This window comes from Engraulis encrasicolus, chromosome 8 (genome assembly GCF_034702125.1).
Source record: "Engraulis encrasicolus isolate BLACKSEA-1 chromosome 8, IST_EnEncr_1.0, whole genome shotgun sequence".
In the NCBI taxonomy this organism is placed as follows: Eukaryota; Metazoa; Chordata; class Actinopteri; order Clupeiformes; family Engraulidae; genus Engraulis; species Engraulis encrasicolus.
In genome coordinates this window covers 56,342,166-56,362,012 of record NC_085864.1, presented here as the reverse complement: position 1 = coordinate 56,362,012, position 19,847 = coordinate 56,342,166, and the positions used below count along the sequence as shown (strand labels likewise).

Sequence of the window (19,847 nt, the reverse complement as noted above, 5' to 3'; positions counted from 1 at the left end):
GATAATGTCAAAGTATCATTTGAAACTGCAGACTGGTGTTTGTCATGCTGGTGATCATGGTTTAGAGAAAAAAAACCTCACAAAGCAATGTACGGGATCAGAGCTGGTGTGCGGTACCTTTTTGATTGGGCCGTAGAAGGTGGCATTGAGGTCCGCGGAGCCCATGTGGTGCTGGAGAGTGAGCTGTCTGCCGCTGTGCTTGGCCAGGTAGAACCTAAAACACCACCACACGACAGCAAATACGACCAGTTACAAACCAACACACGAGGCACTAGGGCTGGGAATCGATCCAAATGTCCTGGATCGATTCGATTCCGATCCAGAAGGTCACGATCCAATTTGATCCACGATCCCATTCGATATCGATCTTCTGTATTGCTGGGTTGTCAATTTAACCCATCTATGCCTAAAATTCTAAGACCGGCTCTACAAACCTAAATATCTCAGCATTTGATGCCCACACAAACATGAAATGCCTTGGTATGAGAGAAAGAAGTGGGAAAAGAGTGGCACTATTTACTTGAACAGGCCATGTGTATTTGTGCATGTAGCCTAAATGAATGTGGAGGAGAGCTAAAGGATGTGGTTGAGAAAATAGCACCTATAATCATCGGCAAAAGATCGATCCACAAAGTTGTGAATCGATATCACACTTTTTGAGCGTGAATCGATATTGGGTTCATAAGACGGAATCACGATCCAATATCGAATCAGCTCACTGCTGTGAAGCCAAAAGAAAAATCTAATTACACAGTAACAGATGACAATGAAATTGAAACAATAAACATATTCAGTAGTATCATGTCCTGACAGATAAGCGTAACTGCCAAGATTATCACCATCTAGGAAAACGTGTCACTACGGAAGAAAAGTGTGCCTAACCTTCTGAAGACCTCAAAGGCGTGTCGGGGTGAGGGGGGGATGTTGCATTTGGGTGTGGCTGACTGGGTGGGCCAGTATCCTGTAGTGAGAACTCTAACAGTGAGGTCAACCCCTCCTAAAGATACCTGCAAAACAGAGGTCACACACACACACACAAATATGGATCATGGTTTAAATTCAGAAGATTACACCTTTGAATAATGTTGAAAGATGGTATTCGGCATCACTCACCCCAGTTGATTGCAAATGCTGCCGGAACTCGTCCATGGTTGTGTTTGAGATGCTCATGTCCCTGAACATGCCTTCCAGTTTTGAAGTGAACTGACATCCGCACTCAGTCTGCAGGGAAAGAGGTGTTGTAGAGTGTAGAGTAAAGTAGAGTATACTTTATTTATACTGTGACTCAATCTCATGCAAAGGGGCATCCCCACACCCTCCCCGTCTCAACTAGAGAGATCTCAGAGGCTTCCTAATCACCAGTAGATTATTGCCACCACCTCCAAGAAAAGCTACACTTGCAGAAGAAACAAAAAAATATTTCAAATCAATCCTTTCTCCCTCCCTCTCTTGCACATACACACACCCTGACACCTTTTAAATTAAATCAGATTAATATCTTTAATGTTACAAATGACAAATCACAGCTCACAGTAGCACTTACTGTGTGATCTTTGTCTTGACTATACCAGCTACATAATATGCTATGGTTGCAGTGTTGAACGAGCTACTTAACACATATTTTTAAAACGCCCAATGCAAACTTAAAACAGAGGTCTTGGGAATCAAATTGGGACTTCTTTCGCAGCACTGCTCAGTGCACTGCTCACCTTGAGTTTGGAGATCATGTTCTTCTCCGAGTCGTCAGAGACGCTCTTGTTGGTGAGGAGTCGGCGGGCCAGGTGCTGCTTGTAGTACCTCTCGAAGACGTCCTTCTCCTGCATGAAGCGGAACAGCACCATGGCCTTGTCCAGGATGGACTCCACCTCCTGCTCCGTCAGCTGAGCACAGGACACAGAAGAAGAAGGGGGTGTTAGGGTGGCGTTTTGGAATCATCTTTGCAATGCATTATTTTCAATTTATCGTATATTGTGTGTGTGTGTGTGTCTGTCTGTCTGTGTGTGTATTCACTGGAATCTGACAACACAAGTACAGGGTTCCCACTCTAATTCAGATATAAAATTTCATGATTTTCCATGACTTTCCAGACCCCAAAAACAGAATTTCAATGACCACTTCCGTAAAGAAATTACGTAAAAAAAGTGTGAAAACTGAAGATTATCTTCAACCCTAGAGTCGACGCTCAGCCACCGACAGACTTCAGTCGGTTCATTGCATTCTAGAATGTTGCATATAACAGCGCAAAACCAAACTGTTTCTGGCGAAGCATTTCAGTATAACCAGTAAGAAACAATGTTATACACCAAACAAAAAAGTTTCTGCTTTTACACATCTGTTAAGAAAATTCCATGATATTCCATGACTGTGCATGCAGAACTGTAAAATTCCATGACTTTCCATGACTGGAAAAACGTATGAAATTCCATGGTATTCCAGAAATTCCATGACCCTTGGAAACCCTGCAAGTAATGGCAAACGGACTGCATTTCACCTCTACAAGGCAAACGTGTCAAATACAGATACTGCATGTTCGATTATGAATTTTGACTTGGCAAAAAAAAAAATATATATATATATATAACCATGGTATGGTTTGAGGAATGATGGGATGGTTGATCTGGATCCAGATTCCCATGAGGGGGCCAAGGTTAGACACTTACTCCTTTGACGCCCTTCTTGAGTTTGTCGTCGATGAAGAGAGACAGGTACTCAGGCGAGCGGGAGTTGAGGTTGAGGAAGTACTCAAAGTCGCCTGCGATGGTCTGCTTGAAGAGCCGGTCGTTGTTGAAGGATTCCAGCAGGAAGCGGTCGAAACGAGACTTGAGGTCCAGAAGACCCTGACAGAGACACAACAGGCAACATTACACACAAGATCCAGTAAACATTGTCTACACTCCATGCAAGTTCTACATGATAAATCATGTTCTGTGTAATGTGTATTATCTACAAAACATATTTTTGGACACCAGATGGAAATTAGCATTTATAATCTGGCGCATTTACATATGTTTTGTATGTTTATGTTCATTAATGTGCAATGTCCTGAAAAATAAATAAAGTAAAGTAAAAGTAAAGTAAACAAGGTCTTTTTATCAAGAGGGGGGGGGACTATCTAAATAGCAGGCGGTGCACACTAACAAGTGTTACTGTAGCGTTTCCCCTGAGCCGCAGCCTTTGTGCAGGTGCAGCGTGCAGGATCCCTGGGGGAGTGTGTGGTTACCTGGATGTAGTCCACGGGGTTCTTGCCCTCACCCTCCTCCGACACCAGGGCCTTGCCTTGCTCACGCAGGTACGAGCTCATGCACTCACACATGGTCTTCAGGCCGTTTGGCACTCGGCTAAAGAGCTTGTACATACAGGCCAGGTCTGCAAACACATGAAACATAACATGCGAGAAGAGACAAGAGACAAGCATATTAGTGACAAGTGGTTCAAACAGGAAAATACTAAATGCTTCACAGTGTTTAAAACACAGCAAAGACATGCACTTACGGTAAAATGTTTATTAATTTTACAAATAATGATGAAGGAGAAAAGTTGTGTACCCCACTGACACATTTATAATTTCAAGAACTACTAAATCTGTAAATGACAAGCAAACACAGCAAACAGCCAGAGTTGCGCACCTTCCGTTTTGCCGTTCTTGAGCATGTGGACCAGGCCGGAGTTCTCCATCTCCACGATGGTCTTCATGTGCTTGGAGATGAGCTCGCGCTCCACCACCTTCACGATGGGCTCCTCTGTGGACTTGTCCAGGCAGTGCATCACCCGCTCAATCTCCTCGTTGATGCGCGCCTCCACCTTCTTGATGTAGACGCTGGCACAGTTCTCCGCCAGGAACTTCTGGCTCTCCATCTGAGAGAGAGAGAGAGAGAGAGCGAGAGAGAGAGCGAGACAGAGAGAGAGAGAGCGAGAGAGAGAGAGCGAGAGAGAGAGAGCGAGAGAGAGAGAGCGAGAGAGAGCGAGAGAGAGAGAGAGAGAGGGATGAACTAAACCTCATTTCTGCTTTCCGCTCTTTGACTACAGATGAGGGAAACATCTCTCTGTGTGCACAGTCATCATTAGACCTCAGATGATGACACTAGCTCATAAACAACGTGAACGAGCCATCAGCAGGGCTACGGCTAAACAGCCCTGACACACACAAACTGCAGCAGTGTGCTTTGAATTTCACTCGAGGACTAATAGTCTGCATTCACATTCAAACAGCCTTCAATCACAGGCAGAGAGCCACAGTGTGAGTTCATGGGGAAACGGGATGAGGCCTGTGAAGACATCCGCAGAGACGACTCCACACCTGACATGAATTATCTCCACAGCAAGTCTGGATGCTGCTAGACTCTATGCAAATCCACTCAACTGCCAGGGACAAGAGAGAGAGAGGGGGAAAAGAGAGACGATCACAAACCTGGAAAAATTCGGCTGACATTTCTAAAAACGGGGCCTCGAAGTCTTCTTCGTACACAGACCTCCCTTCGAGGCCTAAGATCATCAGCATCTGGCAGGCATTACGGATGGCCCCCCTGAAAAGAAAAACCAAGATGGCAAAGAAGAGAAAGAAGAAGAAGGGGAAAAAACGAGTTAATCAGATGAAGAAATGCAAGAGAACGTTTACATCCAGATCATCCTGAGAAGCTGTCTCAACATGAATAAATCAACAGCCTTGGGGGGAGAGCCAGCGATCCCCAGCAGCCTCAGGCTAGTTCACGCTGGCCTCCCATCGTAACACGCTCATTCAGCAGAGCAGAGCTGCCTTAAAGTGTGTGGAGATCTCCAGCATATCTTGGTTGTGTCTCGAAAGCATAGTGGCAAGCCAACTAGCAACTTGGGTGGTCGCCAATGGGAAATAACATTGCAACCAAGAAAGTAGCTAACGTAAGTAGCAACTATGGTTTGGAGAAATGCACCCCTGAATAGGAAATAGCTGCAGCTCCTAACACCATAAATCCTGTCTCTATACAGAGCTGAAGAAACCCCAGGGGTTAGCTGAAGTTCAGATGTATGGGATGAAAGCAAGTAGGAAGGCATACTACTGTAACACTTGTTTTTTTTGCCATTATAAAATCCTAACTTCAACAGGGCATATACACCAATCCTGAAGTCAATTTTACTACCATTTAATACCTTTTTTCACTACCTTTAGATCAGATTTACAACCATCACGGCACTTCGTTGCGAGTGTTAACAAGACATTTTTTTTTTCAAAAATACGCTTGAAAGGGAGGCGTGCGGCAGAACGGTACCATGCTCAGGGTACCTCAGTCATGGAGGAGAATTAGGGAGAGCACTGGTTAATTAGGCTACCCCACCCACCAACCAGGCGGGTCGTGAGTCAAATCGACAACTTTTGGGCTAAAAGTCTAGCTTAACCACTTAAATTTTATTCAAAATGCTACAACAACAAAAAAAGAACAGCTCGTTTTTTCAAAAACAATACCTTTTGAGGAAATGTACTACTTTTAAGGCCATTACATTTAGCTTTTTGAATTTATCAACTTTTAATACTCTTTACAAACACACGGACACCCTGTTCAAGTCAAAGACGTACATCAATGTTCTTTAACAGTTCATCAGCAAAGCAGTATAGTCATAGCAATACATCAGTTCAGTAGCGCCAGAGATCAGCATCAGTGTTCCCTCTCTTTTTTGACTGACAAAATTTCAAAACTTTTCATGACTTTTTCATGACCTAAAGATGCATTTTCCATGACTTAGTAGGTAGAATTTTGCATACTTTGGGGCTAAATATGAAATGTGACCCTTTCAACTCACCTTATGGTGTAAGTTTTTAACTATTCAAATTATTGTCAATACATAACATGCGGGACCTCTCTGACTCATGAGGAAATAATCCTAATCGACTAATGATGACAGAAGGCTGTAGTTATGTTAAAACAACAGTAAAATTCCATGGCTTTCATTGGATTTACACAATTTCATGACTTTTCCAGGCCTGGAAAAATGTATTTCCATGACTTTTCCAGGATTTGCATGATGGTGGGAACCTTGGATGGCTACATCCGGTAGCACAAGAGGCAATACTGTAGAGAGACAATACTGCTCTACTACTGTGTGTGTGTGTGTGTGTGTGTGTGTGTGTGTGTGTGTGTGTGTGTGTGTGTGTGTGTGTGTGTGTGTGTGTGTGTGTGCGTGTGCGTGTGCGTGCGTGCGCACGTGTGTACCTGTCCACCACCTCTCCCTTCCTCTCGCGGGCGATCATGTCGAGCAGCGTCTGCCGTAGGTGGTCTCGGATGCAGCCGTAGCGCACCACCTGGTCTCGGAAGATGATCAGGCCCAGGTTGTAGACGTTCTCCACGTTGTTCTGCTGAACATACACGCGGTCCTGCAACAACAACAATCACAGTGTGAGGTAAGAAAGAAATCACGTCTACATACAGTACACACACCCCTGTTATAACAAGCACCAGTTATTGATTAGCAGTTTAGCATACAGAAGCTACTGATTAGCGCTGACACAAACCCAAGACGTGTCAACACGTTAAACCACACACAAGGAACAAGGGAATTATAAACAGAGGACAAATTTCAATAAGATCCACAAATCTGGTGGTGGTGCTCCATAACTGTTGAGGGCTAAGGCTCTCTGGCTCTGTCCAGCTGCAGAAATGTTGAGCAGGCGTCTGGATTGTGCGGCACGTTACGTACCATGTACATGAGGATGTCTCTGATCATGACCATGGCTGTCTGGTGGTCGTTCCAGGCCTGGTTGAGGGTCTGCAGGAAGTTGTTGTTGAGGGAGTTCAGCACGTCCTCTCGAACCTGAGGAACACACAAGCAGAAGAGAAGCGCACAACTTTAATATGCTAAAAAAGACCATGAATATACTCAAACATATGTCTTCAACATCTTGCAGTACTTTATCCACAATAAGGTTACGATTACATGACACTACAGTAGTCTGCCTTTCAAAGTTGTGTTTGTGGCCGGTTAAGCCTGTAACATTTCAGATGAGCATTATGACTGACTGACAGCTGCTCTGACATCTTCGTATATTCACACTTCATCCGCTTGGTAACGATGGATGGGGACAGGGCTGTCAGGACCATTTGGAGGCCCCCCATGACCCCTCACCAGCTGCTCAACTGAGGATGCTGCATACTGGCCTACGCAGTCAGGGGACAACCACTTACCAACCAACCAACCAATTAGCAGCAGACTATGCTGTTAGGCCAGTTATTTTATCAGTATTCGAAGGTATTGTGATAAAGATAAAGACCACAGGTATGCAGAAAGGCAAACTGAAAACCTTGATGAAAAGAGGAGTAGCTGTAAGGTCCCACAATGAGGGACAATGTTCTACTACCGTTGCGTGCGTGCGTGCGTGCGTGCGTGCGTGCGTGGGTGCGATATGTCACAGTGCTCTGCTCCTTGTGCTGAGTGGCTCTTTAGCTTACAGCCAGCGGCGTCTGAACAGGTTGTGCAAGTGTGTGTGTGTGTGTGTGTGTGTGCGGGCGTGCATGTGAGTGTTTGCGTGCAAGTGCGTGCACGGGTGTATGTGTGCGTGCATGTCAGTGAGTGCACTTGTCTGAGTGACAGCCTGTTTATGCAAGAGTGACACAAAGTGGTGCCATGTGCTTGCTGGGTCCATGTGCTGCAGGGTGTGTGTGTGTGTGTGTGTGTGTGTGTGTGTGTGTGTGTGTGTGTGTGTGTGTGTGTGTCTATGTGCATGTGTGTGTGTCTATGTGCGTGTGTGTGCGTGTGCGCGCGCGTGTGTGTCTCCAGTGTCATTTGGATCACAGCAGCCATTAGGCACTGGAGAAATAAATTCACGCCTTGACCTACAGTCTCTGAATAATTAGCTCACCACTTCATCAGAGCTAAGCCCCTGGGCCTCAGTGCTACAAGGCTAGCCTGCTACCTACTGCTACTGACAATCAGATGTATGAAGTAGATGGAGAACTACTGATACGATCGGATGCTATTACAGTACTATTACTGTGATATTACACTACAACCAGAGATTCTTTAAGTGTATAGAGATATGCCATTGTAATAGGTTGCTATGGGCACCTAACATGACCAGGTTCCGGTCTGCCTAAATGGGCGTGTCATAATACTCCTAGCATTGAATAGAACAGTCCTTAGGTCTGCCTAAAGGGGGATTTCCCCCCCTCCCCCTTGCAATAATAGAGCCCGGAAACAATGGGCCAATGGAACCTCTCTCTCTCTCTCTACTCTCTCTGCTACAACTCTGTTCTGTCATTCTACTAGTATTGTAATTCTGCACGTAACAGACCTACTTCTACTTGATGCACCTCTGCTGAGGCCAACCCTGCCTAGTCACGTACAGCGCCCTCTGTGGGACTAACCGGGAAACATCCTTCCATCTCACTCCAATTGCCTCCTCCTCTCTTTATCTCAGTCACCCCCTCCCTCCTTCCCCCTCCCTTTCTTTCCCGCTCTTTCTATCTATCTGTCTGTCAGCCTGTCTGTCTGTCTGTCTGTCTTTGTTCCACGTCCTCCTCTTCACTGGGTTAAAGTGTAACTTGCAGGTTAAACACCCATGGATTAAAGTAAAAAAAAATCCTGAGCCTGAACTTTTTGGTGCGTCCACGCGACCCTATTCGATACACGGTGAAACGAGAATTTCATTGCTTTTTAAGCTTAGTATTTACACTTATGTTTGTCTTATTTATCTTATTCTGATGTGGGTGCCATGTCAGGGTCAAAATGACTTTTGCAACTCGAATAGGGCCTACCAAGGAGACCAAAAGGGTGTAGCAATAATCATTATTACATAATAGTGTAGTTACATAGGCCATTTCATCACAAAAGCATGAGAAAAGTATGTGCAGCAGAATATGACCAACAAAGATTGAAATACCATGACATGTTAGATACATAACAGAGGTAAAAGCATAATCTTTGGTTACTTAGGCCTAAGTGTTTAATCCTGCCTTTAAAAAAAAAGAAAATGCAAATGCCTGGACATGGCTGAATAATAATGCAAAATACCTTTAGTTTTAACGAATTACAAATGCAAATCAACTTAATTCATTAATGTCATTTTGGTGGCTACTATGGACTAGATGTTGTCTGTGTCTGTAGATAGATGGGTTCCAGGTTTCTCAGCTGTACAGTCAGTCTGAATAGAGCCTTGGATAGAGCTAGCTCTAGGTCAGAATTTGTAGTGCCTGCCCTGTAAATATTTTGGCTACTCTCCTATTGGGCTATTCTCAGAAAAAAGACTGCCTTGCTTCATCATCAAGCTCAAGTTGTTCTGTCCATCACCATATAGCAGTATTATTTTTAGCCTCCAATCAATGACTAGAATTCCACTGAAAACTAAAGCCCATTAACAGATTGTTAAAAGCCATTAACGATCTCACAATCATCATGAAAACGGCAACTTGAGATGTGTGTAGACTAAAAACGTGCCAATGACAGGAATTATACACCCAACAACCAAACCTGATACTACAGCTAGTGGGATGAAACTTGCTGCTGTCTGCATGCAGACTGCCATCTTGCTAGGCGCTATTTGAGTCACTTTTAAGTTGAACACAGCGCCAATGTCAATACTTTTGCATTGATTTTTCCACCGGAGATAATATCAGTTAATATGTAGGTGGTGTTTATTATAAGTAACCGACTCCTCTTAGCTAAACATTAGCATAAAAGTTCGGTAGTTAGCGCGCTAACAAAACTCAGCATGAGTGTGGCATCTGCAACATGCTGAAGTGAAACTAAGCTTTTTTTTGTTAAATTCTAACTAATAACAAATTATTCTCTTACTGTTGGTGTTCTCACAAGTAGTTGTAGACTGAAGCACATCTTCCAACAACCCCAGAAAGTAATCTGGTGATTGATTCATGAATCACGCTATCCAGCCATTATTTTGAATGGAACTACCGGTAGCATAATGCACAGGCAGTGGTTGACATTAGGAGATGAGACACAGATAAACGGTCCGCTCGACCGCTCCACACTCCGGGAGATGCTGTGACAGCTCTGTGTTAAGTTCTAAGTTGGGTTCAGAAATTATGAAAAGACACAGAGGGATCGAACGTCTGTGGAAAAACAGAACCTTGTGTGTTGTGGAGAGCTAATTATTAGCACTGAGCAGAGAAGCTCTATCAACACTGTATGCTTATCGACATTCTGTAGGCTATGTCCAAACACACAATGTCCAGTTCCATTTATGTTTTTGACGACAACGGCATCACCAATCCATAGCATGCAGTTTAGTAATCTTAACACATATTTCTGCTCATAGAGCAATAAACGGTGCAAGGTGCCTTGCCATGTAGAGCGAGTTGTTGACACTGCTCTGTGACCGCGGCATGAGAACGGCGAGTCGGCGGCGACTGCTCGAAGACCGCCGGCTCTGTGGTGGTCAGACTCGAGCGAGATACTGAATTAGCACGCTTTCCTAAGACCTGCCCCCTTCTTCTTCTGATTGGTTAACAATGTTAGTTTTAGTGAGCTCCTTTGCTACCATTGGCTGACAAACGCAGGAGGGATTGGAGGGTGTTGTCTTTATTTATTTATTTACCGTCAATTTATTTCCGAGTATTAAAAAACAAATTAACCCACGGGCAATCGCTACAAGCCGGAAATCCGGTATATGCCGGAGAACTTTAATCCCTGAACACCACTAAATCTCATTTTAAGAACCTCAATACATACATTTAGATGTGATATATGTCAAAATATCGAATTATTGCATAAACAACATTTTCAGAAAACTTTGTCAAAAATAACGGCGGCTTCTTTTAACACATTGAGTACCGACGACGTAATAATGCGTTTTTCACGCCCATGCGTTGTATACCAAAACGTAAAAATACGTTTTTGCATTTAAATATCATATTTTGAATCTACACACTTCAATGGACAATATATGTGATTTTGGTAGCTCTGTGATGGACATAAATGACAACATTTGCAGTCCAAAGTTGTTTGATTGTTATGATGTTTGAGTGTTATGATTTGGATATTTTAATTTAACTTACCAAGATGTCTGGATGCCAACCCATGTCGCCTATCGCGCTGCCTGCATTGATTTCCCTAGTACGGTCACTGTAGCATGTGTTGTCTCTGACTTCACGCAATAGGTAAACACCATTGTATAGTGCCTGGAGTATCTTGAACTTTCTGGACTTGCTAGACCTTTACCAGATCCTTGGATCCAAATGGCACCCGATATGTGATTGCTGTAATGCGCTCCGATTTGGACGTTTGATCGCCAAAAAGATAAGTTTCTGTGTCTTCCTGTATGTGAGAAGCCAGAAGCTAGCATGGCTACATATCATGATTCCCTGATTGTCGCTCCCAACGCAGGACGCTCCCCTGTCGGCTCGCTCCCACTAGCCAGACTATCGATCCGGGTGGGACTACACGTCCGGGAGTGATAGAAACACCTGGGACTACACGTCCGGGAGCGATCTAAGTTGGGAGTGTCCATCTGCCACCGCATATGATTCGGATCGGATGGGCTAGGCTACATCTAAGCATCATATCATTTGGATTTGTTGTCAATGTTGGGCTATTATTTCGGGAGTCATCGGGAGCTATTTTAGCAAATGTCTCACCCTCTGCATGTGTGCAAAGAGTTTGTGTTCAGTCCACGTGAAAAACGGGGATTTCAAAGGGCATCGATTGCTGGTGTCGTAGTGTGACAGAGCAGGAGGTGTGCTGCCGTATTCGTGAATCGTGCTATGTTGTTGTTTCCCTAGTAGCCCACGATCGGTAGCGTGTATTGTGTCTGACTTCACGCAATAGGTAAACACAGAGACCATTGTATATCGTGCCAGGAGTATCTTGAACTTTCTGGGCTTGCTACCTAGACCTTTACCAGCTCCTTGGATCAAAATGGCACCCGAATTGTAATTGGAGTAATGCGCTGCGATTTAGAAGTTTGATCGCCAACCAGATAAGTTTATTTGATTATTCACCCCTATGTTGAACTGTCTTCCTGTATGTGAAAAGCCAGAAGCTAGCATAGATGGCTACATATGGATCGGATGGGCTACATCTAAGCATCATATCATTGGGATTTGTTGTCAATGTTGGGCTATTATTTCGGGAGTAATCGGGAACTATTTTAGCAAATGTCCGACCTTCTGCATGTGTGCAAAGAGCTTGTGTTCAGTCTGTGTGAAAAACGTGGATTTCGAAGGGCATTGATTGCCGGTGTCGTAGTGGTTTAGAGCAGGAGGCGTGTCTTGACGTGCAGGAAGATGTGTGTCAGAGCTAACCTTGCACCAAATTGTGATTAAAACCAACTCATCCCCTTTCAAACTCGTCACATTCTAAAGAAGCGCACCCTTCACAAAAACCTCAATATCTCCGATTGTAGCTGAATTCCATGGATACCCACTTCGGTTTAGCGTGGGTTTACTCGGCAATAAAAGCTCGTAGAGACACACAGTTTTCACCTACTAAGAGGGCAGCGTCTCCACTTTCAAACGAGTCATAACATATTTCAGTGGCCCTATCACATAATAAGCTGTGAGTCTACAAAAAAACGTAAAAAAGGGCTTAGAACGCTGGTATTCTACGACATAATTCCGTGAGCACCGCCGGTATTCAATGTGTTAAACAAACATTTAGAATCCGACGTAGATAGAGGGAGTCGCCGCGTTCTACAGACATAAGCACTGCAGAGAATAGGCCAGATTATAATATTGTAACACCTTTCCAGACCTATAGGCTAAATTTCAACAAGTTAAATGGCCTTAAACAGTGGCAGTATCCACCAGATACCGTCTGAACCATTTTATTATTTAAAATAATAATATTTTTTGTAGGTTTCCTCCATGTCAATGCGCTGCAGCAGCGCCATGAGGGTGTACCAGACCGTTATTAGGCTACCGTATTTCCTCGATTTGTAACCGGGCTCCTAATAGTAGCCGGCCTCGTTTTGTAACCGGGTGTTGTGAAAAATCGGAAAAATAGACACCGGCCCCGTTTAGTAGCCGGTCTGGTTTAGTAACCGGTGCGTTTTAAATTACTCATTTTGCACAACGTGTTAAAGTTAAAAAAAAATCGGAACGTGTGTAGGCGATGCCTACTTTAATAGCCTAAATTGTAACATTTAAATGCCTCCTCTCCAAGCGGCACAATCGAAACTTAAGGTGCTTGCAAATTTGCCTGGTAGCCTATCCAACAAGACAAGCCATGTGACATTAAACATAGCCGTCGTCTTGCGGAGAGTTGGACGAGTTGGCGTGTGTGTATGAGAGAGAGAGAGAGAGAGAGAGAGAGAGAGAGAGAGAGAGAGACGTGCTTCCCGAAAGCGCTTTGCAGAAAGGGAAAGGTGATGTCTCCAAATATTAGGCCTACACAAAATACCTCTTAGTAAAGTAGACATAAGTGAAGTATTTTGCTTAATAGCAAAGCCGACTCGATTGGTTCATATTGCTCAGAGACCTCATACCGAAGTCCACGTTTTAATGGAGTTGCATGCGCGAGGTTGCAACTGTTGCGACTGTGCTAGATCACGCCGAACAGGTGCTTATACTGGAGGCTCTTGCGCAAACAGTTAAGTCACTGCATACCCGCCAATGATGAAGCAGGTTTCTTTATTAGTTTTAAGAAAACAGCCTTCCCGGCGCACAGGGTGCAGACATTTTAAAAAACTGGTGCCATCTCTGACTGGCCAAGATGAAATGTAGAGATATTATGCTATTCATCAAAATGTCAGGACCACATCAACGTTAGTTTGGCAAATGTAGCCTAACGTTGGCATGCTGATGCAAGGTCGACGGTGAAACAATGACGCAGGAAAATAATAATCGATCTTTCCCAAGCATAGCCTACTGAAAATGCCCAGCATGTCCAACGTGTTTTACACATTCAAATAGGCCTACTCCCACTAAAGACATCTCCCAAACTCAACGACGAGTGCTGCCAGTGCACATTTCGCCCCTAGCACCACACACGTGGACAGCTCGCAATGCAAAAATAGGTAGGCTATATAGGTAATATTTGTGCTGCCATTTTTGTTTCAGTTTTGTAACGAGGATTATAGCAGCTGAAGACTTGATTTCTTCTAGCCTACGGGAATGCTTTTTTAGTTTGGTATAATTACGGACAATGCAAATAACTGTTTTTTGTGACATGCGGACATTTTTGGAGGGAATATAATCGAAAGTCCCGCCGCCTGGTTTATTGTTTTGTGACGTGCATGTGGATGAGCTTTATTGAAGTTTCATGTAATAGGCCTACTGAGCAGTGAACTGAAATTGAAAATAGACTATATGCCATTTTTACAACATGGCATTTTTCTCGGGTGCTATGAGTTATTGTTTTGCACCGAGTAGGAAACGTTTGACGCAATGCCACTCACAGTGAGTGACCATATTATTTCTCATCATTGTCGGCAAAGGGTAGGGCCTTCAACCATAGCCTATTATATAGTTTGGTCTTTTTGTAGCCTGTAAACCAACCCCCTCGTGAAACTGTAACGCGCTTCACATAGGAGTAGTGCCGCGGTTTCAGCACCATGGACAGAGGGCGCATAGGCGGCGGGCATGTCGTTACTCCACGGCAAATGCCGTTTTTGGGAAAAATATTAAAGTAGTCGCTATTTCTAAGTAGCCTATGTAATGGTCTACTTTGAGACTATTTTAGATTTGCCTATGAAATGCATCTCTCATGTGAAAGCAAAGGAGAGATAGGCCTAGATATCGCCCCCCCTGTTTATAATCGGAAATTACGCATGGCCACAAACAGCGCGGATACCCAGAACAGTTTCATATTCTAGATAAACCGATAGACCCGCTGATCTGTCTTTTTTAAAACACAATGCACAAACACAGTAATAGACCATTTTCAATAGCCCACATACAATATAACTGCCCACTTTTCCCAGCCTCTCTACTAGAACCAAAATGGTTGGTAAGCCTACATCCACAAGCGAGAGCTGAGCCAGAACTTTAGTTGGACTCCCTCTATCTACGTCATAGAGGCTCTGCCAGTGAGGAGCCCAATACTTCAGAAGTAGCTGTAAAATGATACATTTTCATAAAAATATTGCAGTTTGGCTTTGTTATAGACTGTGAATTTCACATATATGTTTCAAAACACCTCTCCTGACAACATCCAGTTTATATTTAGTTATAAATTTAACCTAAACGTTACCCTTTAACATGTTACTTCCTGTATGGGCCTGCGTATCAAACGGCACTCTTCAGCCTACACAGCAGTGCATACGGTACGTACGCCTGCTCGGTCTCCGAGCTCCCAAACAGGTTGGCCTGGCCTGCTGTTTCGTAACACACCGCTCAGCTCAACAACACAGGCAGTAGTCATGGCGACGTCACATAAAGCTGCCATGACAAGAGGTATGTGGCCGTGTGTCACCATGAGACAACAGTCTGGAGACGGCCGCGACAGACAGACAGACAGATAGTGACAATTGGCGGGAAGAAGGCCAAAACTGCCACTTCATCCATGGTGAATCAGAAAACACCCATCACCCACCCAACCCACCAGGAAACGTTTTGTTTTTGTCATTAACTCATTTGAAGTTAATAACTCTGAAATGCAGCTGAAGTATTTTACGCTCACTTCCGCTGCACTTGACGAGCTATTAGGGGTGGAAATGGGCACCAGCCAACATCTGCTAAAATATGGTGCATTTCCTGTATTACTAAGCGATTAAAAAAAAAATGCTCATTCATTTCTGTCACATAGTGGTACCAAGTTTGGCCAGAGAAGGAGAAAGTGGAGCCGAGCCAGTGTCCTGCAGTGGACACACACACACACACACACACACACACACACACACACACACACACACACACACACACACACACACACACACACACACACACACACACACACACACACACACACACACACACACACACGGCCGTGGAGATCTGGCCCTGCTACCACATGCTAATCCCCTGGATTGCTGCCACACAGAGCCAGGGCATGACTGGCACACACGCACGCACGCACGCGCACACACACACACACACATACAAATAGGAACACACATCATGCCACACAAAAAACAATGGGCATGTTAAAATACAAATCTGACTGCTGTGCTGCTTTTTGGAAAGGAGGGTGTTTCTAAGTGACACGAATAAAAATCTCCCACAGAGAGACAGCTCCGGCAGACTTCGGCCAGCTATGCGTTTTGATAGTTTATAATGATCGGCTCGAGCCTATCTATGCATTACAAACTATGCATTACTTGTGCATAATAAACGTTGCATTATAAACTGTGCCTTATAAAGTCTGGCCTGCCTGCCTGGGTGGGTGCTGCTCCAAGGTGCCGAGTGGCACACTGCCTCAGTAATAGAAAGGGGCCCATTTGAATAACAACTTCCCACAGCAAGCCAAATATCTCATATGGATCCACCCGTTAGCCCAGAGGGGTCCCTCGCTAGACTGGCAGTACCGGGCAGAAGGATTACGCCAGAGTCAAGAGGGGTGGGGGGGGGCGCGCGAGCGAGCAAGAGGTGGGGTGGTGAGGAGGAGAGGCCAAATGGATTTGGGGAAGGTCAGAGGAGAGGAGAGGCAGGGAAATCCACCTTACATAAGACTACGGCAGCGCAGCACAGTGCAGCACAGCGGCCTACTGCACCGCTCAACACCTAATGACCACACACGCACGCGCACACGCATGCATGCACACGCGCGCACACACACACGCACACACACGTGCCGCTCACTGCTTCCAACCACCTCCCAAGTCATCCACTTATTTGTCAGTCAGATTCATAATACGCAAGGCCAGCACACGCACGCACACACACACACACACAGCTTGTTCAGAGACTCCCAACAGCTGATTTGTCTCCGATTACATCTTTAAATGCTGCTGACATCTCAGCACCAGCTGATGATTAAAACGCACAATTACACAAATGACTTAATAAGATCAACTCCGCTACGAGTAATGTAATGCAAGAGCTGTTTCTAGCATCAACACAAGAAAAACATGTAAAAGCTGGAGGCAGTCCGCATCATGACCTAACTCAGGCGGAGTCTCTCTCTCTCTCGCTCTCTCTTCTCCTCATCATTCAGGCCAACACGCGCGAGCTGTCAAGCACGTCGATATCACAGCAAGAGCTACTAAAGCTAATTCATGGCCAAACGTCTCCACCGACCTCACCCACCTGTTGGCTTTGGTTGTTTTCAGGCTGAATGTACCGTAACTTAGAGCTGGGCAATATGACAATATATATCGTTATCGTGATATTAAATTGTATAAAATTGATAAACTAATTTTATCATGATATAAACAATAGAGGAGAAAGGGCACAATATACACTTTTATATAACTTAATTACATTTCATGTCGTCACTATACATGCTCGAAGTTCATTTAACTGTAAAAATGAGAATAAAAAGATTCATTTGAAAGAAATGTGGCTTTAGGACACCACAAAATAGAATAATTGAAAACAAACGTAATTGTGGTATATCGTGATATATGTTGTTATCGTGATATAAACTAATCCATATCGTGATATAGGGTGTTTTTCCATATCTCCCAGCCCTACCGTAACTGTTAGCATGCAAATGGGCAGGCCTATGGCCAATAGTGTATTTGTATGTCTCATTATCTAGAAGTCACTCAATGGCATAGCCCCTAATGTAGGGGTGGGCGGTATGGCCAAAAATGTATACCTCGGTATAATTTTATCCACGGTATATATCACGGTATATATCACGGTATATATCACGGTATTGTACACTTATGTACAAAATTTTAAAATTAAGCGTTTTGTGGCAAAATGACCAAAACACCATTTTTTGCATTTCATTTTTGGAAATGACTGGTCAGACATTGTTCATCTATGTGGGAATTATTGTCATTCAAATCATTTGAAAACATATTTTTAAACTTTTCTATAACTATCTACAGCTATCTATAACTATAACTCTACATCTACAGGACGCAATGCACTATTGCGGTAGACGGTATGAGACAAAATCTCTATCATTGATGAAAAAATACTGCACACGATATTATACCGCGGTTACCGCCCACCCTTACCCTAAAGGTCAGATTAGACTTCAGCAACTGCGAGCGTGAAAAGTCGCGTGGGAGTGGCCACGAACCAATTTTGTATTCATGCATCTGCGAGCTCTGCGAGGTGCAATGTTGCTTTCTATCCCGGTTAGCTAGGTATTTTCACACAAATTGCAAAGGCAATGCAGTGGTATCATTATTTGACATACCCAGTCTGTTTTCACGAGCAGAAAATGCAAGCATGTAAAGACAGTTGATTCTGCCGATGTGTGTTTACATTCGGTGGAGGAACGGTAGTAAAACCGCAGGTATTGTGCCACGAGTGTTCAACTGATGCATTGTTTGTTACTTAGCTTGTAGCTTTGTGTATTTACACACATTTACACACAAGGCATTATTTTTTTTTTAACAGAATACAGCTCTGCTCTCGCAAACTACTGGCATTGCGCTGCCACAAGAACAGAACAAGGAAGTAGCGAGACGACCAATCATAGTGCCTTTTTGTCTGCGTACTCCGCGTCCGTCCGACGGATAGTTAGAATTTTTTCGAGGCGCTAGACGACGGGCGCAGAGCCTCTGAGAGGGGGGCGTGGACTCGCATAGACAGAAAACGGACGGACGCAGATTCTATGCGAGCGAAGCATAAATCTAGCTTAATGTATTGCAAATATGCTCAAGCAAGATCATCCTAAGAGATGTTTTACATCTTCAGAGTCTCCTCTACTGGTTGTGCCCAGGGTCAAATCCAGACAGGGTGAAATGGCACTTACAGTAGACATTTGATTTTGCTGCCAAATGCTTGAAACGGCTTTATTTTCATCTGGTCAAGGTTAGTTATCTACTCAATAATACTTTATATACTTTCTAATTTCTATAATAATGCTCTTCTCTTTTTTTCCTCTCACGCATATTGAATGACAGTTCTGCATGATAATGTGCTATATGTTATTGCTTGTGAGTGTGTCTGTGAGCGTGTCTGTGAGGAGAGTGTGTGGAGTAGAGGGCTTGGACGCTCATGTGAGTGATTTGATTACTGCATGAGTGGCGTTGGCTACTGGGTGAGGTGGGGGGGTCCTGCTATGCCTGGGACTGTAGATATAAATTAGCCTGAGGCCAACGCGGGTATGATGCATGACATGGGAACATTTATTGTTTAAATTGTAGACAGTCCCTAATAAATTAAACTGAAGTGAGAGGCGTATAGACACCGTGGAGGTGTATAATGTCACATCTGAGCGAGAACCTCAGCCTGTGTGTGTGTGTGTGTGTGTGTGTGTGTGTGTGTGTGTGTGTGTGTGTGTGTGTGTGTGTGTGTGTGTGTGTGTGTGTGTCTATACTGCAGCAGTGCTTGCGCGTTTTTCCGCGTCCTTACTTTGTTGATGAGGTGCTCGGTGACGACCTCTCGCAGGCCGGTGTACAGCTTCTCCCCGTGCTTGTGCAGCACCATGGTGTAGGCGTTCCTGTACAGCTCCTCGAAGCTCAGGCCGCTGTTGTTCTTCCTCTGGATCTCCTGGATGGCATTTTTCAGAAGGTCCCAGATGTTGTTGACATACTTCTCATCCATAGTCATCTGTGCAGAGCAGAGCAGAGCAGAGCAGAGCAGGGCAGGGGAAGATGAGAGAGAGGAGGAGGCATTTAGACAAAACGATAATATGATGCACAGTCACTGTAGTAGTGTCATAAAGCTTTGGACTTTGAAGCAGACATGAAATACAAAATACACTCGCAGACCTAATCACCGCTATCGTTCTCATCCGAGCAATTAGCATGACCAATGAAATCTTCAGGTGCAATCGGAATGAGTTTGCACTATTGCCGAGCCTGGTAAAGTGAAAGTTGCTGAGCTGCCGCGTGTGTGTGTGTGTGTGTGTGTGTGTTCTGGTGG

General features: G+C 44.3%; 1 protein-coding gene across 1 annotated transcript in view; it reads right to left on the bottom strand.

Moving 5' to 3' along the window:
* Positions 1-19,847, bottom strand: part of cul3b (cullin 3b) — a 33,727-nt gene that overhangs the window by 6,396 nt on the left and 7,484 nt on the right. Inside the window, exons 2-12 of the mRNA XM_063205896.1 lie at positions 19,335-19,532; positions 6,667-6,780; positions 6,183-6,343; positions 4,409-4,523; positions 3,627-3,855; positions 3,221-3,366; positions 2,661-2,837; positions 1,710-1,880; positions 1,114-1,221; positions 883-1,007; positions 118-214 (exon numbers count right to left, since the gene is read on the bottom strand). Coding sequence (XP_063061966.1) covers positions 118-214; positions 883-1,007; positions 1,114-1,221; positions 1,710-1,880; positions 2,661-2,837; positions 3,221-3,366; positions 3,627-3,855; positions 4,409-4,523; positions 6,183-6,343; positions 6,667-6,780; positions 19,335-19,532 — 1,641 coding nt within the window. The remainder of the gene's footprint in view (positions 1-117; positions 215-882; positions 1,008-1,113; positions 1,222-1,709; positions 1,881-2,660; positions 2,838-3,220; positions 3,367-3,626; positions 3,856-4,408; positions 4,524-6,182; positions 6,344-6,666; positions 6,781-19,334; positions 19,533-19,847) is intronic.